The sequence below is a fragment of the Camelus bactrianus genome, chromosome 13, assembly GCF_048773025.1.
Source record: "Camelus bactrianus isolate YW-2024 breed Bactrian camel chromosome 13, ASM4877302v1, whole genome shotgun sequence".
Classification (NCBI taxonomy): domain Eukaryota; kingdom Metazoa; phylum Chordata; class Mammalia; order Artiodactyla; family Camelidae; genus Camelus; species Camelus bactrianus.
Genome location: NC_133551.1, coordinates 40,604,312 through 40,629,841, shown reverse-complemented (window position 1 = coordinate 40,629,841; position 25,530 = coordinate 40,604,312). Strand labels below are relative to the sequence as shown.

At 43.4% G+C, this 25,530-nt stretch overlaps 1 protein-coding gene across 4 annotated transcripts in view; it reads right to left on the bottom strand.

The window, feature by feature from the left end:
- Positions 1-25,446, bottom strand: part of YIPF1 (Yip1 domain family member 1) — a 28,945-nt gene extending 3,499 nt beyond the window's left edge. Inside the window, exons 1-11 of one of the 4 annotated variants that reach the window (XM_010951763.3) lie at positions 25,094-25,446; positions 24,741-24,812; positions 24,549-24,619; positions 24,284-24,363; positions 20,278-20,441; positions 17,089-17,169; positions 16,732-16,819; positions 14,712-14,828; positions 11,486-11,652; positions 10,951-11,133; positions 7,076-7,207 (exon numbers count right to left, since the gene is read on the bottom strand). In XM_010951763.3, coding sequence (XP_010950065.1) covers positions 7,118-7,207; positions 10,951-11,133; positions 11,486-11,652; positions 14,712-14,828; positions 16,732-16,819; positions 17,089-17,169; positions 20,278-20,441; positions 24,284-24,314 — 921 coding nt within the window. In that variant the 5' untranslated portion in view covers positions 24,315-24,363; positions 24,549-24,619; positions 24,741-24,812; positions 25,094-25,446 and the 3' untranslated portion in view covers positions 7,076-7,117. The remainder of the gene's footprint in view (positions 1-7,075; positions 7,208-10,950; positions 11,134-11,485; positions 11,653-14,711; positions 14,829-16,731; positions 16,820-17,088; positions 17,170-20,277; positions 20,442-24,283; positions 24,364-24,548; positions 24,620-24,740; positions 24,813-25,093) is intronic. The other 3 variants (XM_010951767.3, XM_010951766.3, XM_074376438.1) reach the window with 3 other exon arrangements.
- Positions 25,447-25,530: the final 84 nt, after the last annotated feature.

Genomic DNA, 25,530 nt, shown 5'->3' with positions numbered 1-25,530 from the left:
ATTTGGCCATAACAGATAGCAAGGCAGTTATCAGAAACTCCTATGACTGTGCCAACAGGACTAAGGGGCCAACCTGAAGAGGTTCCCCATGGCTAAATATAGGACAATTTGAGCATCAGTAAGCATAATATTTGCAATGAGCTGAAGCTAACTGGTCATCGCTGCAAAGTGCTAGTAAGCCAACTACAATTTTGGAAGTAGGTAAATAAAGAGGAAAAAAAATCATTTACCTTGCTTTTCTTACATAAACTATGCCACCGGACACCCAGGTAGAGGAAGGGAAATTCCTAACAAAGAAATATTCTAGTTCATAGAAGGGAAGATAGAAGTGAAATATCACCATTTTGAAACCCCTAATGAATTGATGGGTCTAGATGTGGCTTATTAATGGCTGCTAATATAAAAAAGGCAGAGAGATAATAAGAATATTAGTTTATGGATAGAAGAACTTAACAGCACATATCAAGTAGTCTTGCCGAAAGAAAAAAGTCAAATCTGAATCTGATCAAACCTTTTAGATACAACCATCAACTCAAAGAAAACAGAGGACCGAGCTACCTGTTAAATGATACCATGGAGGTACAGTCAGCAAAATCCAGACAGTGAAAAACTATAGGTTAAATGATTTTTCAACAAGTAAATGGCAAAGGGAAAGAGAAAGAGAAAGATGGAGTAGGACTCTCTAATTTAAAAAGCATTTAAGACAATCTAAATGTCCTTTGACAGATGACTGGATAAGGAAGTTGTGGTATATTTATACAATGGAATACTACTCAGTCATAAAAAAGAATAAAATAATGTCATTTGCAGCAAAATGGGTAGACCTGAAGATTGTCATTCTAAGTGAAGTAAGCCAGAAAGAGAAAGAAAAATACGATACGCTATCACTCATATGTGGAATCTAAAAAAAAAGACAAATGGACTTATTTACAAAATATAAACAGATTCACAGACATAGAAAACAAACTAGTGGGGGAAGGCGGTAGGAAGGGATAAATTGGGAGATCGAGATTTGCAGATACTAACTAATATATATAAAATAGATAAACAACAAGTTTATACTGTATAGCACAGGGAACTATATTCAGTATCTTATAGTAACTTATGGTGAAAAAGAATATGAAAATGAATATATATATGTTCATGTATGACTGAAGCATTATGCTGTACACCAGAAATTGACATAATATTGTAAACTGACTATACTTCAATAAAAATATATATACAAAAAAAAGAGATACATCACTGAACTGCAATATGAAATTCAAACACTGAAATATATTTGATATTAAAGAGTTACAATTTTTTAGATGTGCTTATGGTATTTTGGTTTGGTTTTGAACAGAGTATCTCTCATAGACACAGAATTTTAAGTATTTATGGATGAAATAATAGGACGCTCTAGATTTGCTTAGAGAATACAGGGGAAAGATGTGGGGTGTAGGTGAGTATGTGGATGCAACAAGACTGGCCATGAGTTGATGACTGCTGAAAGTGAGTGAGGGGAGGGGCACATGGGGCTTCATTACACCATTCACTCTACTTTTGCCTAGGTTTAAAATTTTCCACTAAATAAGTCGAATAAGAGAATGAAAAGTTATTGGGTTGACCCACTTGCCCTCCCAGGTTCCCCTAATTTTCCTGAAAGAAAAGGAACAAAGAAGAAAAACTGAGAAGGAAATAGCCTAGGAACTGAAGATGGATTCTCTGGGCAGGGAGATTTCAGACATGTTATGGGAAAGAATGAGGGGCTGTAGAGAAAAGTGTTCGCTGTGGTGTAGAGTCATGCAGCTGGATGCTGTGTTAAAGGGGATTATAGCATTGAGCCAAAGCTGATTTCAGAATAAAAGAACTGATGTGTATAAACCTAGTAAAAACATTTGCAGCTTTGGTTTATAAAACGAACTCTTGACATGAGGGAGTGAAAGGATAATTGCATATAAACCCTGTCTATCAAGTCAGGAGGGTTTTAATTACACAGGAGTCCCCGGAAGCCCTTGGCTCATCTCTTATTAAAGCCCTTAGCATGCTGCAGTATAATTATCTGTTGGCTGCCCTCCTCCTTCTTGGGACAGGGCCACTCACCACGGCCCTGGGAAGACAGCCCCAACCTGGATGTGGCCCTTTAGATATTCCATCCCTCAAGCCAAAGTTAGACTCCCTAGATTCCCCAGGGTCTTGGCTCAGAGAAGAAATGGCACTGGCCCTCCAGCTGTAAGTTAATACAAAACAGGAAAGAAAGAAGGAAGGAAGGAAGGAAAGAAGAAAGCAGATGTTCTTTATAATATCTCAGTGGCTTATGTAGGGATAGCTTCCCTGATGATAAGTAATTGGAGGCTCCCCAATGATCCTGAGGTCCCAGGGAGAGAAGCGGTAATGCTCCCCCAGTAATCCCTTCCAGGTGGAGTCCTCCAATGCGCAGATTTACAAGAGGAAGGTTATCTTTGAGATTAGAAGCCATTCTTTTTCAGTGAAAGCTGGGAGCCCAGAGATTACAGTGGGAGGCACAGCCAGCTCATAAATCTGCAGTGCTCGGGGCTCTGGACAGCCCCTCTCATTGGCAAAGCAATTGATGCTTCTGCCAGGGAGGCTCCAAAGAAACTGTTTATCACTATCTCATTTAGAGACTTGACACCCAAATGGAGACACTCACATCCAAGGTTATAGACCTGAGCAAAGCTCAGAGGTATCGAATCTGTGTAAATCAGGATGGAAGGTCTGCAAGGGCCCTGAGGGCCAGGCTCTTCCCAGATGTCAGCTTCTGACTCTCCGAAGGTTTACAGCACCTGGGACACTTGGTCTGAAGCCTTCATAACCAAAATGTATGAAAGGAACTAAAGTCTCAGCTCCAGAACAGGCTGAGAAAGCCCCTCTCCAGGTCGATGTCAGGTGTTCCGAGGCAACGCAGAGAGCCAGGCGACCCTGGCCACTGGGTCCTCCACCTCTGTCCCTCCACAGCTGAGCTCAGATTTTCTGGTTCTGGTTGATGTGAGCCTATAGTGCATCACCATGTCCCAGTGAAGAGCCTCAGTCTTCAGCTTCCCAAAAGCCACAGGGAGTTGACTAATCTTCTCGGGAAAATGGGCAACAGTTTGCTTCTGCTCAACCTTCAGGACCTGGATCAAGCAAGACCCCCTGTGAAGCCTTTGCCCAGGCCAAATGAGTCAGTGTGTCTATGCTTCCACAGCGTCCATCAACTCAGAACTTGGCTGTGGCACTTCTCACACAGCCTGGCCCTTATCTGGTGAGTTGTTTCACGCAGGGACCAAGGCACCAATATTGAGGTAGACTGTATCTGATTTTCTAGGTCCCCAGTGCCTGGCCCAAGAGACCATAAAGTGGCCTCAAATAAACACTAAGCGAGAGTAAATGATGATCTAGGACTCAGTGTGAGCCAAGGCACCTCTGGTAAAAGCCCACATCCTAACTCTTGCCTTAATCTTTCAAAGTCATCTCCACTCACTCAACATTAACGAAGCACACGCTCAACATTAACGAAGCACACGCTCTATCTGTGCTAGGAGGGCAATGGGCCCAGCGCCAGGGAGTTCAAGTGAAATAAGAGTCCCTTCCCTACGGACCTCAGTCCAAGAACCATCCTGCCTTAGGCCTTCTCTGCTAACGGTCAATAGAGTTCTTTTGCAGGATAAGCTGGACAAATGTGCAGATAATTAAACTGTGATGCAGATAAGCTACCACATGCTCATTCTAAAGCACTGGGCTCCAAAAACTATCCACTGAGGTAGTGAAAAGAAAATATTTGACCTTCTATTAATATTTATTTTTCATCAAAAAATAAGAAGTTCAGCTTTAATAGTTCCTGTATAGACTGACAACAGTCTGTGTAAATACTTCAAATATACACATATCACTACAGGTGTGTGCTTGTGGCAGACAGACTCTAAAATGGCCTCCATACCCCATATGTGTACAGCAAACCATCACGAGCTACACTTCAAATGTCTTAAAATTTTACTTGTCAATTACATCTCAGTAAAGCTAAAAAATAAAATAAAAATAAAAACGGCCTTCAAAGATCCCTGCCTCCAGATATCCATGCCCTGGTGTGTCCCCACGCCCCAACTGTGGGCAAGACTTGTGACTAGATTCTGATCAAAAGAATACGGCAAAGGTGATGGATGTCATTTCCACGACTTCATTACTTTGACAGTAACTTCCATCTTCCTAACAGACTCTCTGTTGATTATCTCCATTTCTGGCTTTGATGAAGTAAGTCATCATAGGAGGGGACTACGTGGCAAGGAACTGAGGGCAGCCTCTAGGTGACAATTAGAAAGGAGGCCGTCAGTCTAACAGGCCACAAAGAACTGAATCCTGCCAACAACCGTGTGAGCTTGGAAGAAGATCCTCTCCAGCCCAGCTTTCAGATGACACCCCAGCCCAGGCAACACTTGGAGTGCAGCCTGTGAGAGTCTGAAGGAGAGAACTAAGGTAAGCTTTGCCCAGGTTCCTGATTCACAGAAATGGTGAGATAATAAATGTGTGTTGTGTGAGCTGCTAAATGTGTGGCACTCTTGTTAGGCAGCAATAGATAATGAATACAGTCCTCATATTCTTAACTGACGGGTTGCATAATCAAAGAAGTGTGGAGGCCTCTGAACTAGAGCATCTGTAGGCCAGCAAAGGAGGGCCTCCACACCCCACAAAAAGCTAGAAGCAAGCAAAGGAGCCTGCAAGTTCTCATGGCAAAAAAACCAACAGTCTAAAAAGTGGGAAAGTGGAAAAACCTCAGGAATTGGTTCCCCAAGACCTGGGTTCGAGTCCCAGTTCTGCCTTTAAGAGGGAGGGGATCTGAGTCAACTCAAACTTACTAAGCCTAGCTCCCTCATTCATACAATTGGAACAAGAAGGATGGTATGAGTGGCCAATGAGAGTAAAGTGGACAGTGTTTTGTGAAATGGACAATGATATACACATTAGTTTGCCACCAAACCTGCGGTGGCCCTGGGCAGGGCACTGTCCTCTCTTGGCCTCAGCTTCCTCACTGTAAAAAGAGGAGGGACACACATCCCATCTCCAAGGGCTCTAACCTTCTTTGATTCCAGCATCACGTCCCATGTGAAGAAAGGAAGAGGGGAAGGTGGGCTGTGACATGTATAGTGGCTCCCTAGTCATGCCATTGGCCAGGACTGTCTTACCAACAGGGCCACTAGAGGGGCCTGTTTGACCCATCACATTTTGTCACCTTGCAGGCCAGCAACCTAAATCCCTCAACTAAGAGGCAAAATCTCCACCTGTCTTAGAAAAAGGAAATAAAGGGTCACAGTAAAGTCAGTGAGAACTGCCAAATTCCAACACAAATTACTGACCCACACTCGGAGGGGCAGCAGCTTGATTCTATTACCGAGCACCTTAACGATGTGCAGGAGCTTTTATAGACATGATCTCTAATCTTCACCACAATCTTATAAACACACGCATACCTTGTTTTATTGTGCTTCACAGATATTGTTGCTTTTTGCAGATTGAAGGTCTGTGACAACCCCTGCACTGAGCAAGTCTATTGAGACCATTTTCCTAAAAGCATTCGCTCACTTCTTGTTTCTGTGTCACATTTTGGTAATTCTCTCAGGATTTCAAACTTTTTCATTACTACTGTATTTGTTATGATGATCTCTGATCTTTGATGTTACATCTACGACTCACTGAAGGCTCAGAAGATGGTTAGTATCTTTTAGCAATCAAGTATTTTTTAATTAAGGTATGTGCATTGTTTTTTCAGACATATTGCTGTTGCATACTCAATAGGCTACAGTATAGCGTAAATATAACTTTTATATGCACTTGGAAACCAAAAAATTCACGTGACTTGCTTTATTGCAATATTTGCTTTACTGCAGTAGTCTGGAACTGAACCCACAATATCTCGGAGGTATGCTTGTAGACTGTATCATCCTTATTTCACAGATAAGTTAACTGAGGCCTAGTGAGTAAGCCCCTTGCCCTGGGCACACTGCTAACACATCGTAGAGCAGGGATTTAATTTTAATTCTATTTGACTCTAAAGTCCCTGGTCTTTGCATCACTCTCCATTGCTCTGGGGGACAGCAGCTTGGGCAGAAAGGTCAGCCCATGATTACAAAATAAAGGTTCTTGGCCCACAAGGAGATCATGTGCAGAGTGTGGCTTCATTCATTCATTCCACAAACATTTACTGAGCACCAACTGTATACCAGGTCATGTAGTGGGCAATGAAGAAATAGAGAAACACTCATTCCTTGTTATCATGGGGCTGAGTCTAGCTGGGGAGACACCCTAGGACAAACAGGATTAATGGATGAATAAATGAGTGAACAAATGGACAGGTAGATGGACACATGGACTGTGAACGACTGGTGTTTCAAGCACCACTAGTAAAGTGATGTGCAATATAGGGTGTGGTGGGATCCCCAGGTACGTGGTGACTGCTAGAAGGGAAGGAACAGTTCAGACAACTGGCTTGGCAAGTGCAAAGGCAGGTTGTGTTCCAGTGACAGCAAGCAGTTCAGCACGGCTGCAGGCTCAGTGCACTGAGGTGGTGGCACAAGGCAGGCGAGAGAGCAGCCGTGGAGGAAGTGGTACTCTTCCTTTACTCTGACCCCCTGAGCTAACCACCGATAGCGGAATCATCAAAGAGGCCCTGAGAACAAATCCGGCATGAGAACTGGGAAGCTTCAGAGAAATGCATGAGTAATTCTAGAGGGGTCACGCTCAGGGTCTGAGGCCAGCCTGAGAAGTCACAGAGAAACTGAGAAAAACCACCAGACTGTAGTCACATGGAACAAACCCATAATATGCTGCTGGGAAGGGGGCAGGGAGGAGAGGTGAGGAGACGTTGGGACCAAAAGGCAGGAACTCCTCTGACCAAAGAATCTAAAGTTCATGTTGCCCAAGAGTATAAAGCCAGATGAAGTGGATTTCCCAACTGAAGCCTTGGCAAGAGGGACACCCAAACACGGACCGTCATGTGCATACACACCACACTGAACTATGCAGATGGATAAAAGAGTCTGGCCATCTCAGTTCTCGATGCTGACAGCAACAGCACAGATGCACCTGCCCGTTTTTACTGTACCTCACAGTGAGAAGATGAAAATATAAAGTCTCACTTTCTTCCTTAGTGGGACTTGGCTGCTGCAACTGTCTGGTTTGGAGCAGCTGTGGTTGCTGGGAGGTGGTCCATCTCTGGTGCATCAAAGAAGTAGGCCTGCAAGAAAAAGAGATCCACAAGAGGGGTTAAAAAATAATGGCCCAGGTAAGTCCTAGACTCCATGCTAACAGTACCTCTGGGCTCTTGCGGCCCCTACGTTTCCCCCACCACACTGGTCATCACACTGAACTGTCTCTGTTTCTGTCTGTCTCTTACTCGACTGTGAGTGCCTTTTTAAATTTCGCTACCATTTACCGAGCACTTACACTTAATCTTCATAGCAACCCGGTGAGGATGTTATCATTACCCTCATCTGACAGATGAAGACAGTGAGGCTCAGAGAGGCTGTCATTCAATCAGGTGCACAAGACTAATGAGTGGTACAGCCAGGACTCAACGCTGGGTCTTTCCGACACCAAAGCTCAAGCTGTTGATTGCTACGCTGTACAGTCTCTCCTCCGGAGATCGTGTCCTTCTTGTCCCTGTGTCACCAGCCCCTCAAGCAGGGCCTGGCACACGGTGTAAACAATCAATACTTAATGAACTGAGCGATGACAGACTGCCGCTAAACCAGCCGGCTTCTATAAAGACCTTTAGAAGAAAGTGCTGGGCAGGCCTTACCTCATAATTCCCCAGCTTGGAAATGAAAGGTTTGGTAAGTGCTTCCACTCACCATCTACAATTTAACTGTCAAAAATCAGAAGGAGGTGGATGGAAAACATCAGGGGAGATCTTCCCACCTGTCTCGGGGTCTGAGAAGCCTACCTTTAGCCCAGGAAAGCACCAGTCTCACTAGCCCTGAACATGGGTTGTTCAAAGGACAGTTGAACCTGTTAACAAATCAGGGCCCACTGCCTGTGCCTGACTCACCCTTGGAGCTGGGGCTTCTGGAAGGTAAAAAAAAACAAAAAGCCACCAAGTTAAGAACCATCTTACCAGCTCTGCTCTCTATCAGCCGGAAGAGGGCACCAACACAACACGCTGGAGTTTCCCTGACATAATTCCTATTTCGCGTTAACTCTTCAATAGTCTGTTTCAAAAAGTTTCTAGCTGCAGACTCTCTCTAGTTTGTCACATCCCCAGAGCAATTCTATTCGTTTTAAAAGCCTTCCTCCCCAAGGCCCACTGTGGCAGCTGTTTTCTGAGGAAGGGAAAGAACGGTCCCTAACTTGAGCAGGGGCAGGGGGCCCCTCCAGTCGGCTTGCAGGTGCACTAAGCCAAGGAGCCCCCAGGATGCAGAAATGAAGACTCTCTTCCAGGCTCCTGGAGGAAACCCTTATCAGACAGCATGAACCAAGAGGCCCAGGTTCTAAACGTGGCGCCGCTAGTAACTCACACTGTGACTTTGGACAAGTCTTATCTGTAAAATGAAAGGATTGGAAAAAGAATTTTTTTATATATTCCTATAATTTCTAAGTTATATTTCTATGATTCATTAATTCCACAAAAACTAGGACAGAGACCCTCTACTAGCGGCAGTAACCACCTCAAACACAGGCTGGTACATCTCCAAACATGCTGGCCATGGATGCACCTAGTGCCTCCTTAGTCATCCCTGCCAGGTGTGTTCCAGGACCAGCATAGAGATGGGGTACAGGTACAGGCGCCGAGGGGCCCTCAGCAGGTGCAGGGCTGCCATACGCTTCACTGCACTAAGGCCAAAGCACCAATCCGTGTTCCCCAAGAGGGAGTGAGAAGGCCAAGCTGTCTGGTTCAGCCACTGCTGCTCAGCTCAAATAACTCCCCTGCCATTTCCTCTCCCTGCCTTTCCAATGATAATAACTGTATGTAGCATTCATTCTCACAACAGTAAGATGCTTACTTTTTCTAAATGAGGAGGTGAACTAACAGAAGCAGGGAGTGATGGAGCTGAGACTAGAACCCGACTCCTAATGTCTGCTTCTGCCTTCTTGCATCGTGCATCTCCTCAGGAAGAGAAAGGAGGAGGCAAACTCCCGTGGGGAGCAAAACCCCAGGCATAGTAGGGCCCTGGCTAAACAGACAGTTCCTTTCCTCGAGAAGAGGAAACTGTGCCTCCCATTGCAGGTCCTACACCTGCAATGACCTCCCGGCTCCACCATCCAACTGGCCCCACTCCTCTGAGCCCCTTAGAACTGAACAGAACAAGGTCTTACCTCCTGTCTCCTTCTCTCCTCCAACTTCTCAACAAGGTATAATATATATATGTGGGTAAGAAGTTCAGGAGGGAGCTGGGAAGACACCAGGGAGAGGCACCAGTGAAAGGGCATTGTCTCTAGCGTTGTGACCTGGGACTGCTGTTACTGGGGCACAAGGAGGAACAGGCAGCAGATTGGCCCTGACAGCTTCTGATGACACACAGCTCTTTGAATAATTTCTTTACATCTGAAGAAACTGTCACAGTATATGAGGGGCTTTCACAGCCATTTCATTGAGTCTCACAAAACCCCTGAAACATCAATCCCCCTGACATGAGGAAACCAGGTGCTGAGAGCTATGTCACCAGCCCAGGCTCTCAGGGCTAAGCGGTTCCAGCCCCGTACATTTTCTACTTTATCATCATGCACTCGTTTAGAAAGTTCCTGAGTAGCAAGATGGGCAGGTAAACCCTAACTTCAGTGTCATTTACCCCCAAAGGGAGTAGTGGGCATAAGAGGTCAAAGAGCCCGGCCCCAGGTACCAAGTGAAATGAGTTAATGATAATAGCAAGATACCTCCCTGCTCCGTAGCCCAATTTGCCTTGCTCCTCTCCACCCTCTACAGAGCTGAACAGGGCAATGCCTTGTCTCCTGCCTCCTTCTCTTCACCAACTTCTCAAACAGGTATATAATAGGACAAAAATTCAAAAGAGAGATGGGAAGATGCCAGTGATCAGGAAAGAACACTAACTCAGCACACAGAAGGGTCAAAGGAGGGTCAGAGCAGCAATTCTAGGGATCAGCCCAGAGATTCCAAGTGCCAAACATTAAGAGTGTCACTCTGCTGAGTCCTGTGTCTCAAGGGGTTAAAGCTTAGGCACATGTAAAAGGCATGGCAACTAGGTCTGTGTTTCAGAACTAGGCAAAGACAAAAACTGTTTTAAATGTTGTTCATCTTAAAAATAACTCCTTTTCCTATTTTGACTTCATTCTCACCTATGAAATACTAATTCCAAAACTCTTTCTACTTATGTGCAGAAAACCAGCAAAGCCATCCAGGGGGGGAACTCCACTAGCCCTCACTCCCCAGCCCCACGTGTAGACACTCATCCATCCCTACTTACGCCAGCCAGACACTAAATCTCAACCAAACTTCAGAAATTAGGTAAAGTCAGAGACAATCAAATTCTCATGACTTCACTACTTCTCATCTAGGAGAGTCTATTTAAAATGATATTTATTTCATGGAGCCTTTTTTTTTCAAGTACGTGTTGCTTGGTATCACTTTTGTTTTGTTTGTGGAGGAAGGGTAATTAGGTTTATTTATTTATTTATCTTTTTATTTTATTTTATTTTAAATGGAGGTACTGGGGGAGTGGTATAGCTCAGTGGTAGAGCCCGTGCCTAACATGCATGAGGTCCTGGGTTCAGTCCCCAGTACCGCCATTAAAATAAACAAATAAGTAAATAAATGTAATTATTTCTCCCTCCAAAAAAACCAAATAAATGGAGGTACTGGGGATAGAACCCAGGACCTCGTGCATGCCAAGCATGGGATCCACCACTGAGCTATATCCCTCTCCACCATGGAGCCAGTTTTTAAACAACCATTGTGTCTAACAGCTTGAGGTCTTAGCATGTGCATCTAAAGTGCACCAGAAGAGCATGGGAAGGAGACCATACCAAGCAGCCCACAGAAAGCAGCATGTGAAGCAACACAATTGTCACAACGGTGGCCAACGCGATGCGTCGGTTGTCCTCACGAACAGCTGGCCAAAATGTCATTGCCAAGACAGAGCCTGAGATGCCCAGGGCAATCGTGACTAGAATCCAACGGACGGCTTTCTGGGGGATGATCCACAGTATCTGAAAGAAAAGGAGGGCAGGGAGGGTTTGGGGGAGGCATTCAGAGAGGCATCTGTTCATTCCAGGCGGGTGAATTCATAAGGGCCCAGGAGCCAGTCAGCAGCTGAGCCTTCACTGCACTCTGGTGTCCCAGGACTGCCTGGAGAAATGCAACCAGCAGCGTGCAGACGGAGGAGAACGCTTTCCCAACAAAGGGCTGGAGATCCAAGGAAGGATGTGGCTAAACTTCTAAATTCAAGGGGTACTTCTCAGGCATGCATTGGTGTTAGGTTGGAAGTAGTGACACTGGTTGAATTTTCCACCACCAATTTTCCAAGAACAGGGCCTCACTCAGAATAAGCGTGGTACTTACTGCCGTGGGAATGTAAATGAAGAGTGAATAGCCATAGACGCACACGATCTCCAAAAATGAATAGGAGACAATGTTCATGACTTTGCTGTTTCTCCACACGAGGAAACCCCAGAGTGCAAGAGGAACCAGCCAGGCATAGGCATAGATGATTGTGGCTGCGATGGACACTGAGGGCCAGAAGACACAAGTTTTAATCCCACCATGCCTTTAACACACTGTCACGGCACTTCCATACCTGATACCTACCGGACTTACTCCCTAACACGTCCATCTGCCTCACTGGATCAGGGGATCGTATCTTCCTGGTCTTCACAGCCCCTGAGCCCGGCTGGTACCGTTCCCAGCATGCAGTAGGCGCTCTGTAAGTGTGCTGAATTGATGCACCTTTAGCATCTGTCTTTGTGGTGATGACAGCAGTCTGTCCTATAGTTTTTGCAATTCACTTAATAACTAACAACTAACTGGTATTAAACAACTGAATGATGCAAATGAAATACTTCCGAGGGCCAACACTACAAGTGTTCAAATATACTGAGCATTTCAATCAAATAAAAGCCAACTATCCCCTTGGAAGAACATGTCCTCTTTCCTAATATAACAAGAGCTGACACTGATTCCTTTAGCAAATTTATTAAAATGCCCTGGGTACAGATTTAACTTGCTCTGCATGCTATTTAGAGTTCCTTCTGTCTCTAAAATAAAGAGTTCCAGCTCATTGATGAACTGCTTAGAATATTCTCCAGTTCCACTTTCTTCTTTAAATAATTCTGTCTCTGTGGTAGAAATGCTACTTAGCGGTCCTCAGAACAGCAATGTTCAGTAATATTACAGTCCCTCCCTCCTCCTCCTTCAACAGCAGCGGGCCCTGGAGGATTTGTGCTCCGTCTTCTAGAGTGGAGGGTCATAAAGTGTGGCTCAGCCCACGGCACCAGCCCTACCGACATGAAAATCAGCAGGTGATTCACTAAACACTCTTGGCAAGAACAAAGGCACTGCTAGTAATTACAGTCAGACTCTGGCTAAGATATGTGATTGTCCAAAACATTTTCAGCTCCCAGAGCAGTTTTTTTCACATTGGGAACTCCCTCATTAAGCCAAATGTAATTTTGCTGATATACTGTCTTTTTCTTGGGTAACTAAAGGAAGGGGAAGGGAATTGCTACCATGGCTACAGCCATCCACTGGGTGTCACACGTTACACTGAGTGCTTTCCTGAGAGGTAACATTGGATAATAGTCAGAGCTGCAGACTCTCTATGCAGACTCCGTGGATTCTAATCCTAGCTCTGCCATTTATAGCTGAGTAAACCTGGGTCATAAGTCACTTAACCTTCTTGCCTTGGTTTCCTCATCTGTGAAATGGGAATAATAATGGCATACTACCTTATAAGATTATGAGAGCCAAATGAGTAAAAAACAGGTTTATTTAGAATACTGATTAATAAATAATAAATGTCCAATCAAGAATGAGCTTTTAATATTGCTAACTGATATATAAATACATTATTTCATATAATCTGTATCTTCATTTTAAAGATGAGGAAACAAGTTCAGAGAGCTAAGTGGTTTGGTCAAGGTCAAATAATTAATAAGTGATGGAAGTCGGATCTGACCTTGGATGTGTGACCTATCTTCTTTACATAAAATGGAAAAATGTTTATTGATTGAGTCAATGTCTATCTTACTGGTACATACATCCCATGATTCCCTGATACTGGGATGCCCAGCTGGACAGGATAAGAGCAGACAAAGGCAACCCCTACCCCTACCCCACGCTCCCACACCCTCAGGCGGTGTGATTCACTCCTCTGTCAATAAACCTACACATACCTCTGATATAGAAATTAACACATACCATTTATTACAGCAATATCTACTTATCTGGCCTTCTTTATTTAACCATTGAGCTACGTGAAGGCAGACTTGATAGCTCATGGATAACATTTATTGAATTAAATTTAAACCAAGGTCACTTGATAAATGGAGTTGGGACTGAATCCAGGTCTGACTTCATAATGGATAAGGAGAAGAAGGGAAAATGGTCATGGAAGGTAGAGGGGAGGAAAAGAAGGCAGGCTACATAGACACACACACATGCACAGATAAATACATACCTCCACATACACACGTATATGTGTACATACATATACTGCAATAGTTAATTTTACTGAACTCTTTTTGTACATGGCAGTATACTAACCTCTTTACATGTATCACCTTTTTATTCCTATAGTAGACCTATAATATAGGTATTCTTATTCCCATTTCACTAATAAGGAATCTGAGGCCAAGAGAGATAAAATAATTAGCCCAACAAAGTAGTCAGTGGTGGAGCTGGAGCCTGAAGCCAGTGGCCTGGTTCTGGAGCCCAGGCCCTGACACAGCCTCTCAGCAGGAGAGCAGGCAGGGAGGGAGGGAGGCTGGGAGGGAGAGTGGAGAAAGCCGCACAGGTCAATCTCCTGCAGAGCCAAACACCTTCACTTTGGGGTGGCTGTCATCTGCAAGTCCCTAAAAGCTGTTTTTTGTTTTTGTTTTTCTCTAACTATCCAATACGGCCACAAGAAAGAAATTTTTCAAACAAAAATGTCATCCACGAGCCCATCACCGGGACACGTTCATTTCTGCACTTCCCCTTCTATGCCCTGACCATTTGAAGACTTCTCTTTAACAAAGTTGCTAACAGCACTGGCAGAAGTTTGGATTACCAGTTTTTCACGTTGCTCTTGGTGCTTCATAATTAGTGGCTACAGACCCAGCTAGCTGAGTCATCATGCCTCCAATAACAATGCCCCTATTGTTTCCAACATTTGGATAATGCAAATAATGCTGCGATAGAGACTTTCATGCCCAGTGCTTTTTAATTATTTTGTACACTTTTCTTTGGATAAATTTTGATTGCTATTGGACCTTGCCTTAGTTTTCCAGAAGAGTATACAGAGTCACAGTATTGTGAATGTGCTTAATGCTGCTGAACTGCATGCACACTTAAAAATGGTTAAAATGATACATTTTAGGTTCTATATATTTTACCACAATAAATAATAAAAAGACTACATGGATTTATATAGATGGATAGTTAATTTTGAGACGGTAGGTATGTTTGAACCCTTAAATACAGAAAGCAAGGGCTGCAGGACCTACAGACAGGGGTCCAAGAACTCAGTAGGTAAAAGGAACTCACGGTTACCAATTGACAGCATTCCAAATGAGTCAAGCCATTCACCAACCTTTTCGGAATTCGGGCACATAATGGTATGTCTTCTCTCCCAGATGGATTAAGAAGTTGGAAAGATTCCCGCTAATTGCTATGGCAAAGACCAGTGTGGCACATATCCAAAAGGGGCCTGCAAAGGAAACCAGAAAATTCAGACAAGAAAATAAAGAATCAGTTTTTAGACTCTTATAGACTAATTTCTTATCTCCCTCACCCTATTCATGTAAGCAAGGGGAAAATGAATTTTAGATAAAATGAGTACTCGTTTAAGTGGGAATTTTCTTTTTTAAAGGGTCAAGCATACAACTCAGTAATTAGCTGCCTTCAAGATGGAGGGCATTGAAATGCACAGACCAAACACCTTCCACAATTAGGTGAATGAAGACACTGACTTGTTTATAGCTCCTTTTATTGGAGGATCATCCAAACAAATTCACAGACATTTTGTTAAACCTTCATCATCAGGATACAGGAAGCAAAGGTTACTTCTGTTACGTAAGTGTCAAATGTTGTTGCCAGAGAAAAATAATGTAAATCACATAGGTCCTTCTGCTGTCTAAACGGAATAGTTAGAGCAAGCAGAACACTTTAGCAAATAGATAATTTAATCTAACAAATCACAACAGCGTGTGTGTGTATGTTCAAGGTTTTACTTATCTTTTTTCTCAGTGTTCAAAGGCACAAAAGGGAATCTAGAGAAAAGTAAACTTCCTTCCCTCCCTGTTCCCTAGCTATGCACTTCCCTCCTGAGCTCACCACTGTAACCAGTTTCTGGTGAATCCTGCCAGAGATTTCTTTCTTTCTTTTTTTTTTTAAATTTAAGTATAGTCAATTACAATGTGCCACTTTCTGGTATGCAGCATAATGTCCCAGTCATACATACATACTGCCAGAGATTTCTGTACAAATATAAGCAAATGCCTATTTGCTTAGAGTAGTTTGTATCTCCTAATCCCCTATCCCTGTCTGGCTCCTCCTCCCTTCCCTCTCCCCACTGGTAACTACTAGTTTGTTCTCTAAATCTCTGAGTCGGTTGCTTTGTTATATTCACTAGTTTGTCTTATTTTTTGGATTCCACCTATAAGTGATATCATATAGTATTTGTCTTTCTCTATCTGACTTACTTTACTTAGCATAATGACCTCCAAGTCCATCTACGCTGTTGTAAGTGGGACTTCCACCTTTTTAGTTTGACAACTCTCAGCCTCCGTTTCCTTATACGGAAAACAGGGATAATGGCACTTAATTTATAGCCTTGTTGAAAGAGTGTATGGAGGGATTGGCACATAGTAGATTTTCATGAATTCCTTTTCCTCTTATAATCAACATGGATAATTGCTCTCATACTCCACGTTTAGGACTGAGCAGATATATATTACTGAACCCCACTGAGCATCAGCTTCCCTAATTGAAAACTGGAGATAATAATACCTACTCCAAAGGCTGTTGCAAGAATGAAATGCACTCATGCACACCAAGTCTTTGGTAAAGCACCTGCACACAGAGGCACTCAGAGCCGCTGGCTCTCTTCTCCCCTCAAACACAGCGGCCACCGCTGTCGGAGCCCTTTCCCTCAGGAGAAATGCGTGGACCTTTGACCCCTTCTCAGACAGCAGGGAGGTCAGAACAAGAGGCATCCCCTGGCCCATCCTCTTGCAGAAGTCCAAGGGGAGGCCAGCCTGTCTGAGGGCAGAGCTAGAACTCAGCACATCAACGAGTAAGTGTGAGACTGTCTCCTCCACGCTCACCCCTACCACCAACTCCTCTAAAATGAAAATCAACAATCTCCTCTTACACAGAGTGACCTAATCTGCCTCCAGTTTGTGATGTCGTTTGAAGACTATACTACTTGTGAATATATAATTGCATTTTCTCCAAAATTCTTTGCAAGGGTTGCTACTGAAGCTCAGCAGAATCAAATAAAATGCGGCATGTCCTGCCAACGGTGCGCTTCTCCAACTTTCCAGGCAATCTGCACACTCACCTGAGTTCAGCTGGGACATGGAAAAGAATCAAAACGGCACGACACGTACCATAGAGATCTGGATTGCTGCGGATATATAACCTCACAAAGTTTTTTCCTGGTATTGGCAAAAGAGACCCTTTTATTCTGTCAAAGACCTGGAAAACAGCATAGCAGTAAGTCTACTGAAGATTTTTTTAAAAAGTTTAATAAATTTAACTACTATAAAATTGAAACTCATTTATTAGAGCTTTAATTATTTATTTAGTATTTTTATTATTTTATTTAGTATTTTCAAATGCTAACAACCCTTTACTTTTGAAGACTATATCCAGTAACAAAAGCTTTCACATTACTTGATTGTTTAACTATAGAAGAAACAGGTCTCCACTACACATCCAAGGAAAAGGGAAATTGGTTGACAAACCTGGTAAGTGTCTACATCAAAGAATGTTTGGTAGTATTCAAACGTCCAGAAAGGGGAGCTTTTCTTCTGTCCAGCAAGTAGCTGTCAGAGGTAAAAGAAAACATAATGAACACAGAAGTAATTTCCTTATTCTAACTACCCAGAGAGAGAGAAGGTCTAATAGAAAATCAAGATGTATGAAAAACCAAACTTTTTTGCCCTCATCATTCAATTTTGCCATAGCCCCGCCTAATTCTCAGCTTGACATAAAACAAGCATCAGTTTTGAAGCCACACCAAAAGGGGTTAAATCCTGGTCCCTCTACTAGAGCATGCCTTCATCAAATCACTAGACTCATCTCAGTCTTTCTTATCCAAAAAGTATAGCTAACAAGAGCTACTTGATAGGATTACAGGTAGGATTAGCTTAATTATTATGTACAATAACATATATATGTGTGTACACACACACAAACGTATACCTACAGAAGGCAGTCAGTGTAAATATCTTCTCCTCCTTCAGCTCCTCAACATCTTCACTGCTATCACCACCTGACTTCTCGAAAATCTGATATACTGACCCACCCTAAAGTACGAAAACCTTAAACCATACTGCTCTGACAAAAGAACCCAAATTTCAATTTAGAAGAGGCACACTAGGAGGGCCATGCCTGCCCCAAGAGCACGGCTCTTTCCAGCAGAATGCACGCCCCATGCCAGGAATTGTGAGTGCCATCTTCAGATATCTGAAGAGGATTCACACAGAAAAAGTAAAGATGGACCCTGAGGAGCTATGCAGGACCAGAGAAGGTACTACAGGCAGGTATTTTGTATTCATTATAAAGGAAGATTTTCCACAATTAAAGTTGTCCAGCAGTGGCAGTGGCTGCTTTACATGGTAATGAGCAGCCTGCTCCTGGAGGTATTCAAGTGCTGTCGTTCCTTCTTTTTTTTTTTTTAATTTATTTTTGCTTATTTGGGGGGGTAATTAGGTTTTTTAGTTTCTTTGTTTTAGAGGACGTAGTGGGAATTGAAAGCAGGACCTTGTGCAGAGGAGGTACTGAGAATTGAACCCAGGACCTTGTGCATGCTAAGCGTGTGCTTTACCACTTGAGCTATACCCTCCCTGCCAAGTGCTGTCTTTCTGACATACCTTGAACAGCATTAATCTCTTGGGAGGGCAACTGAAATAGAGGAAACTGAAGGTTCTTTCCAACTCTAATATTGCAAGACATTGAACACCTGAGACTCATGTTCCATAAGCTAAGTCAAGGAATTCTGTTACTATCATAGAATATTGGTAAACCCCTCCAGATTCCCAGACAACACTGAGCTAATGGATACACTTTGATGCCTACTGTTGCTCAGTGTGATGATTAATTTTATGTGTCGACTTGCCTGGGCCATGGTGCCCAGGTGTTTGGTCAAACATTGTTCTAGATGTTTCTGTGAGGGTGTTCTTGGATGAGCTTTACATTTAAATTGGTGGACTTGAGTAAAGCAGATTGTACCTCCATAATGTGGGTGGGCCACAGCCAATCAGGTGAAGGCCTGACTAGCACCAAAGGCTGACCTCCTGAGCAACAGAGACTTCTTCAGCTGACTGCCTTCAGACCTCATCTGCAACATCAGCTCTTCCTGGTTCCACAGCAAAATGCCTTTGGACTCAAAGTCTGTTTCCCTAATCTCTAGCCTGCCAGCATCCTCCATCAGATTTTGACCTTGCCAAGCATCCATGATCATGCAAACCGATGTTAAAAAAATGAATCTCTTTCTTTACATATACACATTCTACTGATCGATTTCTCTAGAGAGTCCTAATGAAAACACTCAACTATCCTAAAAATCATTCCTATATCCTGAGGGTGCCAACAACTTTAACAAGCATTTAACATATACTAGCTCTAGTACAGAGGGACTCAGATTGTCTCAGTTTAAAGTTCCATCTGCACCTGCCAGTTGTGTGCCCTGGGGCAAGTCACTTAAACTCTGTGCCTCCGGTTTCTCTTTTGTAAAATGAAGATAAGAATAGTTTCTTGCATATAGTGTTGTTTTGACAATTAAATGAGATGATCCAAGTAAGGAACTTTAAGTGGTATCTAGCAGCTATTAAACACTGAACAAATATTAGCTATTGTGATAATAATGATGACAACAGTCAACATACTATTTCTTCTATTCCAGATGAGGAAATCCAGGCTTAGGGAAGTTAAAGTACCTGACCTAAGGCTACAGAGCTATTACTCCTGGCCACACCAGGATTCAAACCCAGGCTCCTAATTCTGAACTCTTGCCACAAGATCTAGTCTATAATGGTATTTAATTTGGCATAAATTTTGGTACCTATTTTGATATTTCATGGAGTACCACAAAGAGCACTTGGCACTCCACTATTTCATAAGCTTGTGAACACACTGCTATAAATTGAGCACTCTTCTAGTGAATTATAATCATGTCATGATCCATTTATAAAGTATTACTAGAAATACTATTTTTCTGGAACACACCAGCAGTGCACATGAAAGTAAATCTTTGTGATCAAAAACAGCTCTGATATTCAAAATGCAATCAGATGCAGAAACCTAGATCTCTGTATAGAATTTCCCCTCTCCCTCCTTCACCCCCTTACCACCAAGTCCTACTCAGCCCATCCCCTAAACACTTGTGTTCAGCTCTACTTCAGGCTTCATCCCTTCTAGTCTAGACCACTTCAGCAGTCTCCTACCTGGTCTTCTGGCCTCCAGTCCATCTCCCTCCAATTTACACTCCACAGGGCCACTATATCTTAAACATCTTTACACATATCTGGCCATATTGTTTAAAATATTTCAATGGCTCCCAATAGTTTTCAGAATACAATTCATACTCATTGGGTTGAGTCCTTGCCTATTTGTAAGCCTCATTTCCTGTCTCCACCTATATTTTGCTCCCAATGTATATGAAGATGGGAGATGTGCTGTCTGTACCATGTTCTTTCCTGTCTCTGTGACTTTACCACCCGTTCCTCTGCTCCCACAATCCCAGTGTGCTCCCCTTGGATAACAACAGTCCGTTTGTTGCCTGTTTCTCCCCCAAGACAGAGGCCACACATGATTTACCTTTGTGTTGTCACTGCTTGGCACTCTACCTGGCACACAGGAGACAGTGAATAAATGCATGAACAAGGTTTGTTAAAAGTTAAAAGAAAACAATTTCAAAGGCAAGTTCAAACCTCAGTTTTGTCAGAGTCATCATTTCCTAGTAACTCATCATCCTCTTCTCTCCCTGAGCCTCTTGGGGGTCCTGGCTGATGTTTTGGGGTTTCACCAGGATCCTCGATGCTTATTGTAGTGGCATCTGGGTTTGCTGCTAGAGAAGTGGTTGCATCACCAAATTCTGAAACCAGTTAGAGCACAAGGGCATCAGGGACCTTATCCACACTGGAAATGGTCTACTTTTAATTTAGAGACAAGCTGTTACAGTCTCAGCTGGCTGCAGACCCTATGAGACAAATGGCGAAAGGCTCTAAAAAAATATCATCTAAAAATCAAGCTGACATAGAAAAACGAGTATGAAGACAACAGGATTTGAAGTCAGACCTGGATTTTAGTCCTGGCTCAGTTACTTACTAAGTATTCAAGCTTGAGTGTGTAACTTAAGCTCTATAAGCTTCAGTGTTCTAATCTTCACAATGGAGAGAATAATATTTATTTTAAGGAATTTTGGGAAGGTTAGGAATATTATTACCTAAGTAAAGTCCTTAGCAGAGTGCCTGGCCCATAGCAAGTAACCAATCTAACCTCCTCTTCTTTGAATCAAGTTCAAAAAAATTTAATGGAAGTTATTTTTTCCAATAAGCCCCATGTAATCACTATAGAGAATATGGGGATGAAAATGAAAGTAGAAACCACAGACTGAAAAATCACTCTCAGTCCCACCCACATAAAGGCAAACACTGTTAACTTTTGGTATATTTCTTTTTTTCTATATAGTAAGATTCATACCAGTGATGGTCATTTATTCATTTAACAAGAATTCACTGTATGCCTACAATGTGCCAAGTACTGATTGAAGATGTGATAGTACCATGTAAACAATTTTGTATCCTGCTTTGTCTACTGGGGATTATATAAGAATTTTTTCATATTATATTAGTCTTTACAATGATTGTTACGTGGCTACACAATAGTCCTATGGCTGGGGATAGGGAGAGTAGGACAGAGACACCACCGTAAGTTAACACAATTATTCCACTGTTACTGGATGTTTGGGGTGTTGCTCACTTTTCCTTAGTACAAAGAACACTGTGAGGCATATCTGTGTAGAGGCAGCTTTTTGGGTTATTGCCTTAGCATGAACACTATCCATGCGATCACTAGGTCACAGGGTGCAAATCATTTTTAAGGCTCTGGAGCCATATTGCTAAACTGCTCTCCAAAAGAACCTCACCTAGGCATGTCCACAGGGAATGACTGTGAATTCCTGTCTCTGGGCATCCTAACAAGCTTTATTTAGTTGCTCTGAGATAAAATTCAGGGCAGCTCTGGAATTTGGCAGGACTAAGGAAGGGTAACAGCAGGACGCTGTTATTACACTGCAAGCATGGCAGCAGGATGGGGCTCCTGGATTGCCTTTCAGCCCTGCACATGGTTTTGTGGAGAGAACTAAAGTGACTGAAATTAATGAGGTGGCTGATATGTAGCAATTACTCAAGCTTCATTCAGTCTCCAATGTTTTGGTTGTTAAAGCAGCATGAGGCTCTGGAGTGAGATGGGCCTTTAAGATAAGACTCTAGCACTCCATGACCTTGGGCAAATTACTCCATATCTCTGAGTCTCTGTTTCAGCTATAAAATATAGATAATACTTATCCCACAAAGAGATTCTGAGAGTGATATGAGATAATAATAAATATTGTTATTGCTATAATTTATTGACTAGATAGGACACTGACATTTAAAAAGAAGGCTATAGCTTTGCCTGGGGAATCAGGCCAAGGATGATATACTTGTCTCATATTTAAAAAGCAGTATTTTACCAGGGAGAAGGGTATTCCAGAAGGAGGAACAGAGAGTGTCACTTTAGAGGCACCAGGTCCAAAGAGGTTCAAGCAGGATGATAACTCATCTAGTTGACAGGATTAGGAAAGGCTACTTGGAGATGCTGAGAAGATGAGAAGGATGGCCAGAAGCAGTGGGGATCACATTTCATGCAAAGGTAATGGGATGAGCAAGACCCAGAAGACAGAAGACGTGTCCTGGGTTTGAGGAACATCAGATGGCATAGTTTGATTGTAATGTAGAACGTGTGTACCTCTCACAGGATGACTGTTCACACATTCTGCTCTATATGAGTTATTCTTGTCCATCTCAGCTCCTTGAGGGCAAGATTGGTGCGTTTCTTATTTCTGTCACCAACATTATCTGCTTCTATATCCTGGCATATCCTATGTTGTTCCTTTCCTGACACAATGTCTCCCACCTGCAGAGTCCCTCCACTTTTTCATCTAACACTACCATTCTTCCTCGGAGAAGCCTTCTATGACCCCCACAGCATCCTGTGTTCTTTTCTAGAGAGCAAAGTCTCTTCACACAGTTTACAAATTCCTGTGTGATTTGGCTCCTGCCTCCTCTCTAATCTCACCTTGTGACAGCCTCCCCCACCATCTGTGCTCTGGTACACAGGCCTTCTTTTAATTCCTTGGGAAAAAAATGAAACGAACTTCCTCCCTCCTCAGGTACTCGGCACGTGCTGTTCTCTACACTCGAACTTTCTTGCACTGTACTCCTAGATAGGATGACCTAGGAAGGCCTCTGGAATGAAGTGAGATTTGAACAGAGAGAAGGAACAAGCCATGTGGTTATCTGGAGTAAGATGTCCCAAACAGAAGCATGGCACAAAAGCTCTAAGCTTCGAGTACCTGGTGTCTAGAAGGGACAGTGATGAGGTCCATGTGGACAGGTGGAGAGGAAGGGCTACAGTAGCAGATAAAAGCAGAGGCAGTGGAGGGCTGGGTCATGTAAGGCTTCCTACACCCAAAAAGGGCTCTGCCTTTCACTCCTAGTGAGATGTGAGCCACTCGAAGGTTTTGAACGAATGACATGATCTTATAGTTTTAAAAGACTACTCTGGTTGCAAAATACAGACTGTAGCGGGGGCAAGAGTGGATGCAGGAAGACCAGAAGGAAGGTCAGGGCTATAATTCAGACATGAGGTGATGGTGACCTTGAGCATGGTGGGAAAGTGGTAGATGTGGTGAGAAGTGATCAGATGCTGGATGTATTCTGAAGCTGGAGCTGACAGTATTTGCTGGTGAAGTGGATTTCTCTTTAAACATCATATCTCTTCCTTAGATAATATTAAGATACTGTAGGTTGTGAACGTAGGATGCCTGAGTTCAAATCCTGCTTTACCACTTATTATAACCTTTAGGCAAATGACTTAACTTTTCTGTGCCTCAGTTTCCTGATTGGTAAAATAGAATAAAATAACTATTTCATAAAGCTGACATAAGGATTAAATGAGTTAATATTTGTAAAAGCACTTAGAACAGGGTCCCTATCACTCATTTAGTAAGGGCAATGCATGTGTTTACAAGACAAATGAGCATTCATCAGTCCTTAGTCTAGGTCAGGCTCTGGGTTATAAGTTACCAACTTTTCTGCCAGCACTTTCATAGTTTGTAGACATATATTTAAGTGATCATTTAACAAACGAATGTCTCCCTCACTAGACTGAGAGCTTCATAAGGGAAGAAACTGACTGTTCACTCTTCTACCCTGATAACTAGAACAACTGCCTGGTTCATGGTCACCATGGGATACCTATTGAATCAGTGAAGGAATGACCTGATCACATTTCATCATAATTATCCTTTCACACTTTTATCTACTCCAGCTGTGTAAAAAACTTCTCCTTTATCTTTTTATCTCCTGTGTCTAGTAGAGTTCTAAACACAAAATAAGTGCTCAATAAATGTGCTGAACTAAAGCAGGAACTCTATAAACATCTTCTGTAATCACTACATTAAATTTATGTTGTTACCAATCTTAGGACGGGCTATTTGGCAAGAAAGAACAGCTGATGTGGACACATGGAATAACCTGAGTCCGGCAAACATTCCTTTACCAAGACGTCCAAAACAATCTTCTTTAATGTATGTGCCAGTACAGCAATGGATATCTGTTGCTGTGACTGCAGAAATATTGATCATAAAAGGTGGGCACCCAACTGATGTACCTTCAAACTGTAAGTCATCTACAGCTGCCATTCAGCCAATGGGTCTTCTCCCAATTATCAGGAAGAAAATTTGCAAAGGTCTAGAAAGGAAAAACAAATAAACTTCATTGGATACCATAACCAAATATCTGCAAACAAATCTTATTTCAGCATTTAAAATGGTACTGCTTTCCCTTGCCTCCTTTTTTTAGTGGGATTTGATACATTTATATAAAGATAACCATTTAACATCAGATATCATGAAAACTGTCATAAAGAAACTAACCTGAGGGGTGGGTGTCCATTGGTTCCATCCAAGCTCACTCACTGTGCGACTGTTTAAGGGCCAAATGTAGCCTGGCGATGGAAGGACAGGGAAGGAGAGGCTGGGGGTTGAGAGGTGGCTGAGGGCAGTGAATAGCAAAGGCAGTTCAGCCTAGCCAGTGGTTAAGGGCACAGGCTCTGGGGTCAGACAGACCTGGGTGTGACTCCCGATTCTGCTGCTTCTCGCTGTGTGCCTATGAGCTCCTCAGGGCCTCAGTTTCCTTATCTGTAAAATGGGTTCATACTCGCACCTACTCACATGGTGTTGGGTGCCATTAAATGAGACAGTGAGTGTAAGGCGCTTAGTGTACAGCCAAGCAGTCAGTAGGCGCTGGAGTGATAGGGACCCTGCAGCCTTGGGGCACCCTGAGCCCAGAATGGTCTAGGAAAGAGCTGCCCAAGAAGCGGAGGCAGTGTTTTAGGAGAAGCTGGGCTGCAGCGGCCGAGTGCCAGGAAATCCCGGGCTCCCTCAGTCCCGGGCCGACCTCGCAGACCCAGCTGCCTCACCTCGCGGGGGCTCGGCGTCCAGTCGGTCCGGTCCCGGGAGGCCTCGGGCCTCAGGTTCTCCACGCAGGTTCTGGTCCGGACGAGTTGCCGGAAACCGGAGATCCGGGGGGCAGAACTTCACCACCTCCTCCGGGCAGAGCCCCGCCTCCTTAAAGAGACAGCGGCTCCCAGAGATGCTGCTTCCGGGGACCTCAGCGGGCAGCGGCATCCGGAGCTCGCTCCCTACGCCGCCCCTCCGGAGGGCGAGGCTCCGGCTCTTAAAGAGACAGGCGCCGCCCGGTGGAGCGGCGGGGACGCAGAGAGGGTCTGCCTTTTCTCGCCTTTCTCCGGTGGGTGGGGCGCAGAGAATTCTCTAGAGAGTTTGTTTATACCTTTTGTTATTGAAATATAAAATAGCGTAACGAAAGAGGATTGTGAAAAGGAAAAAAAAAGTCATC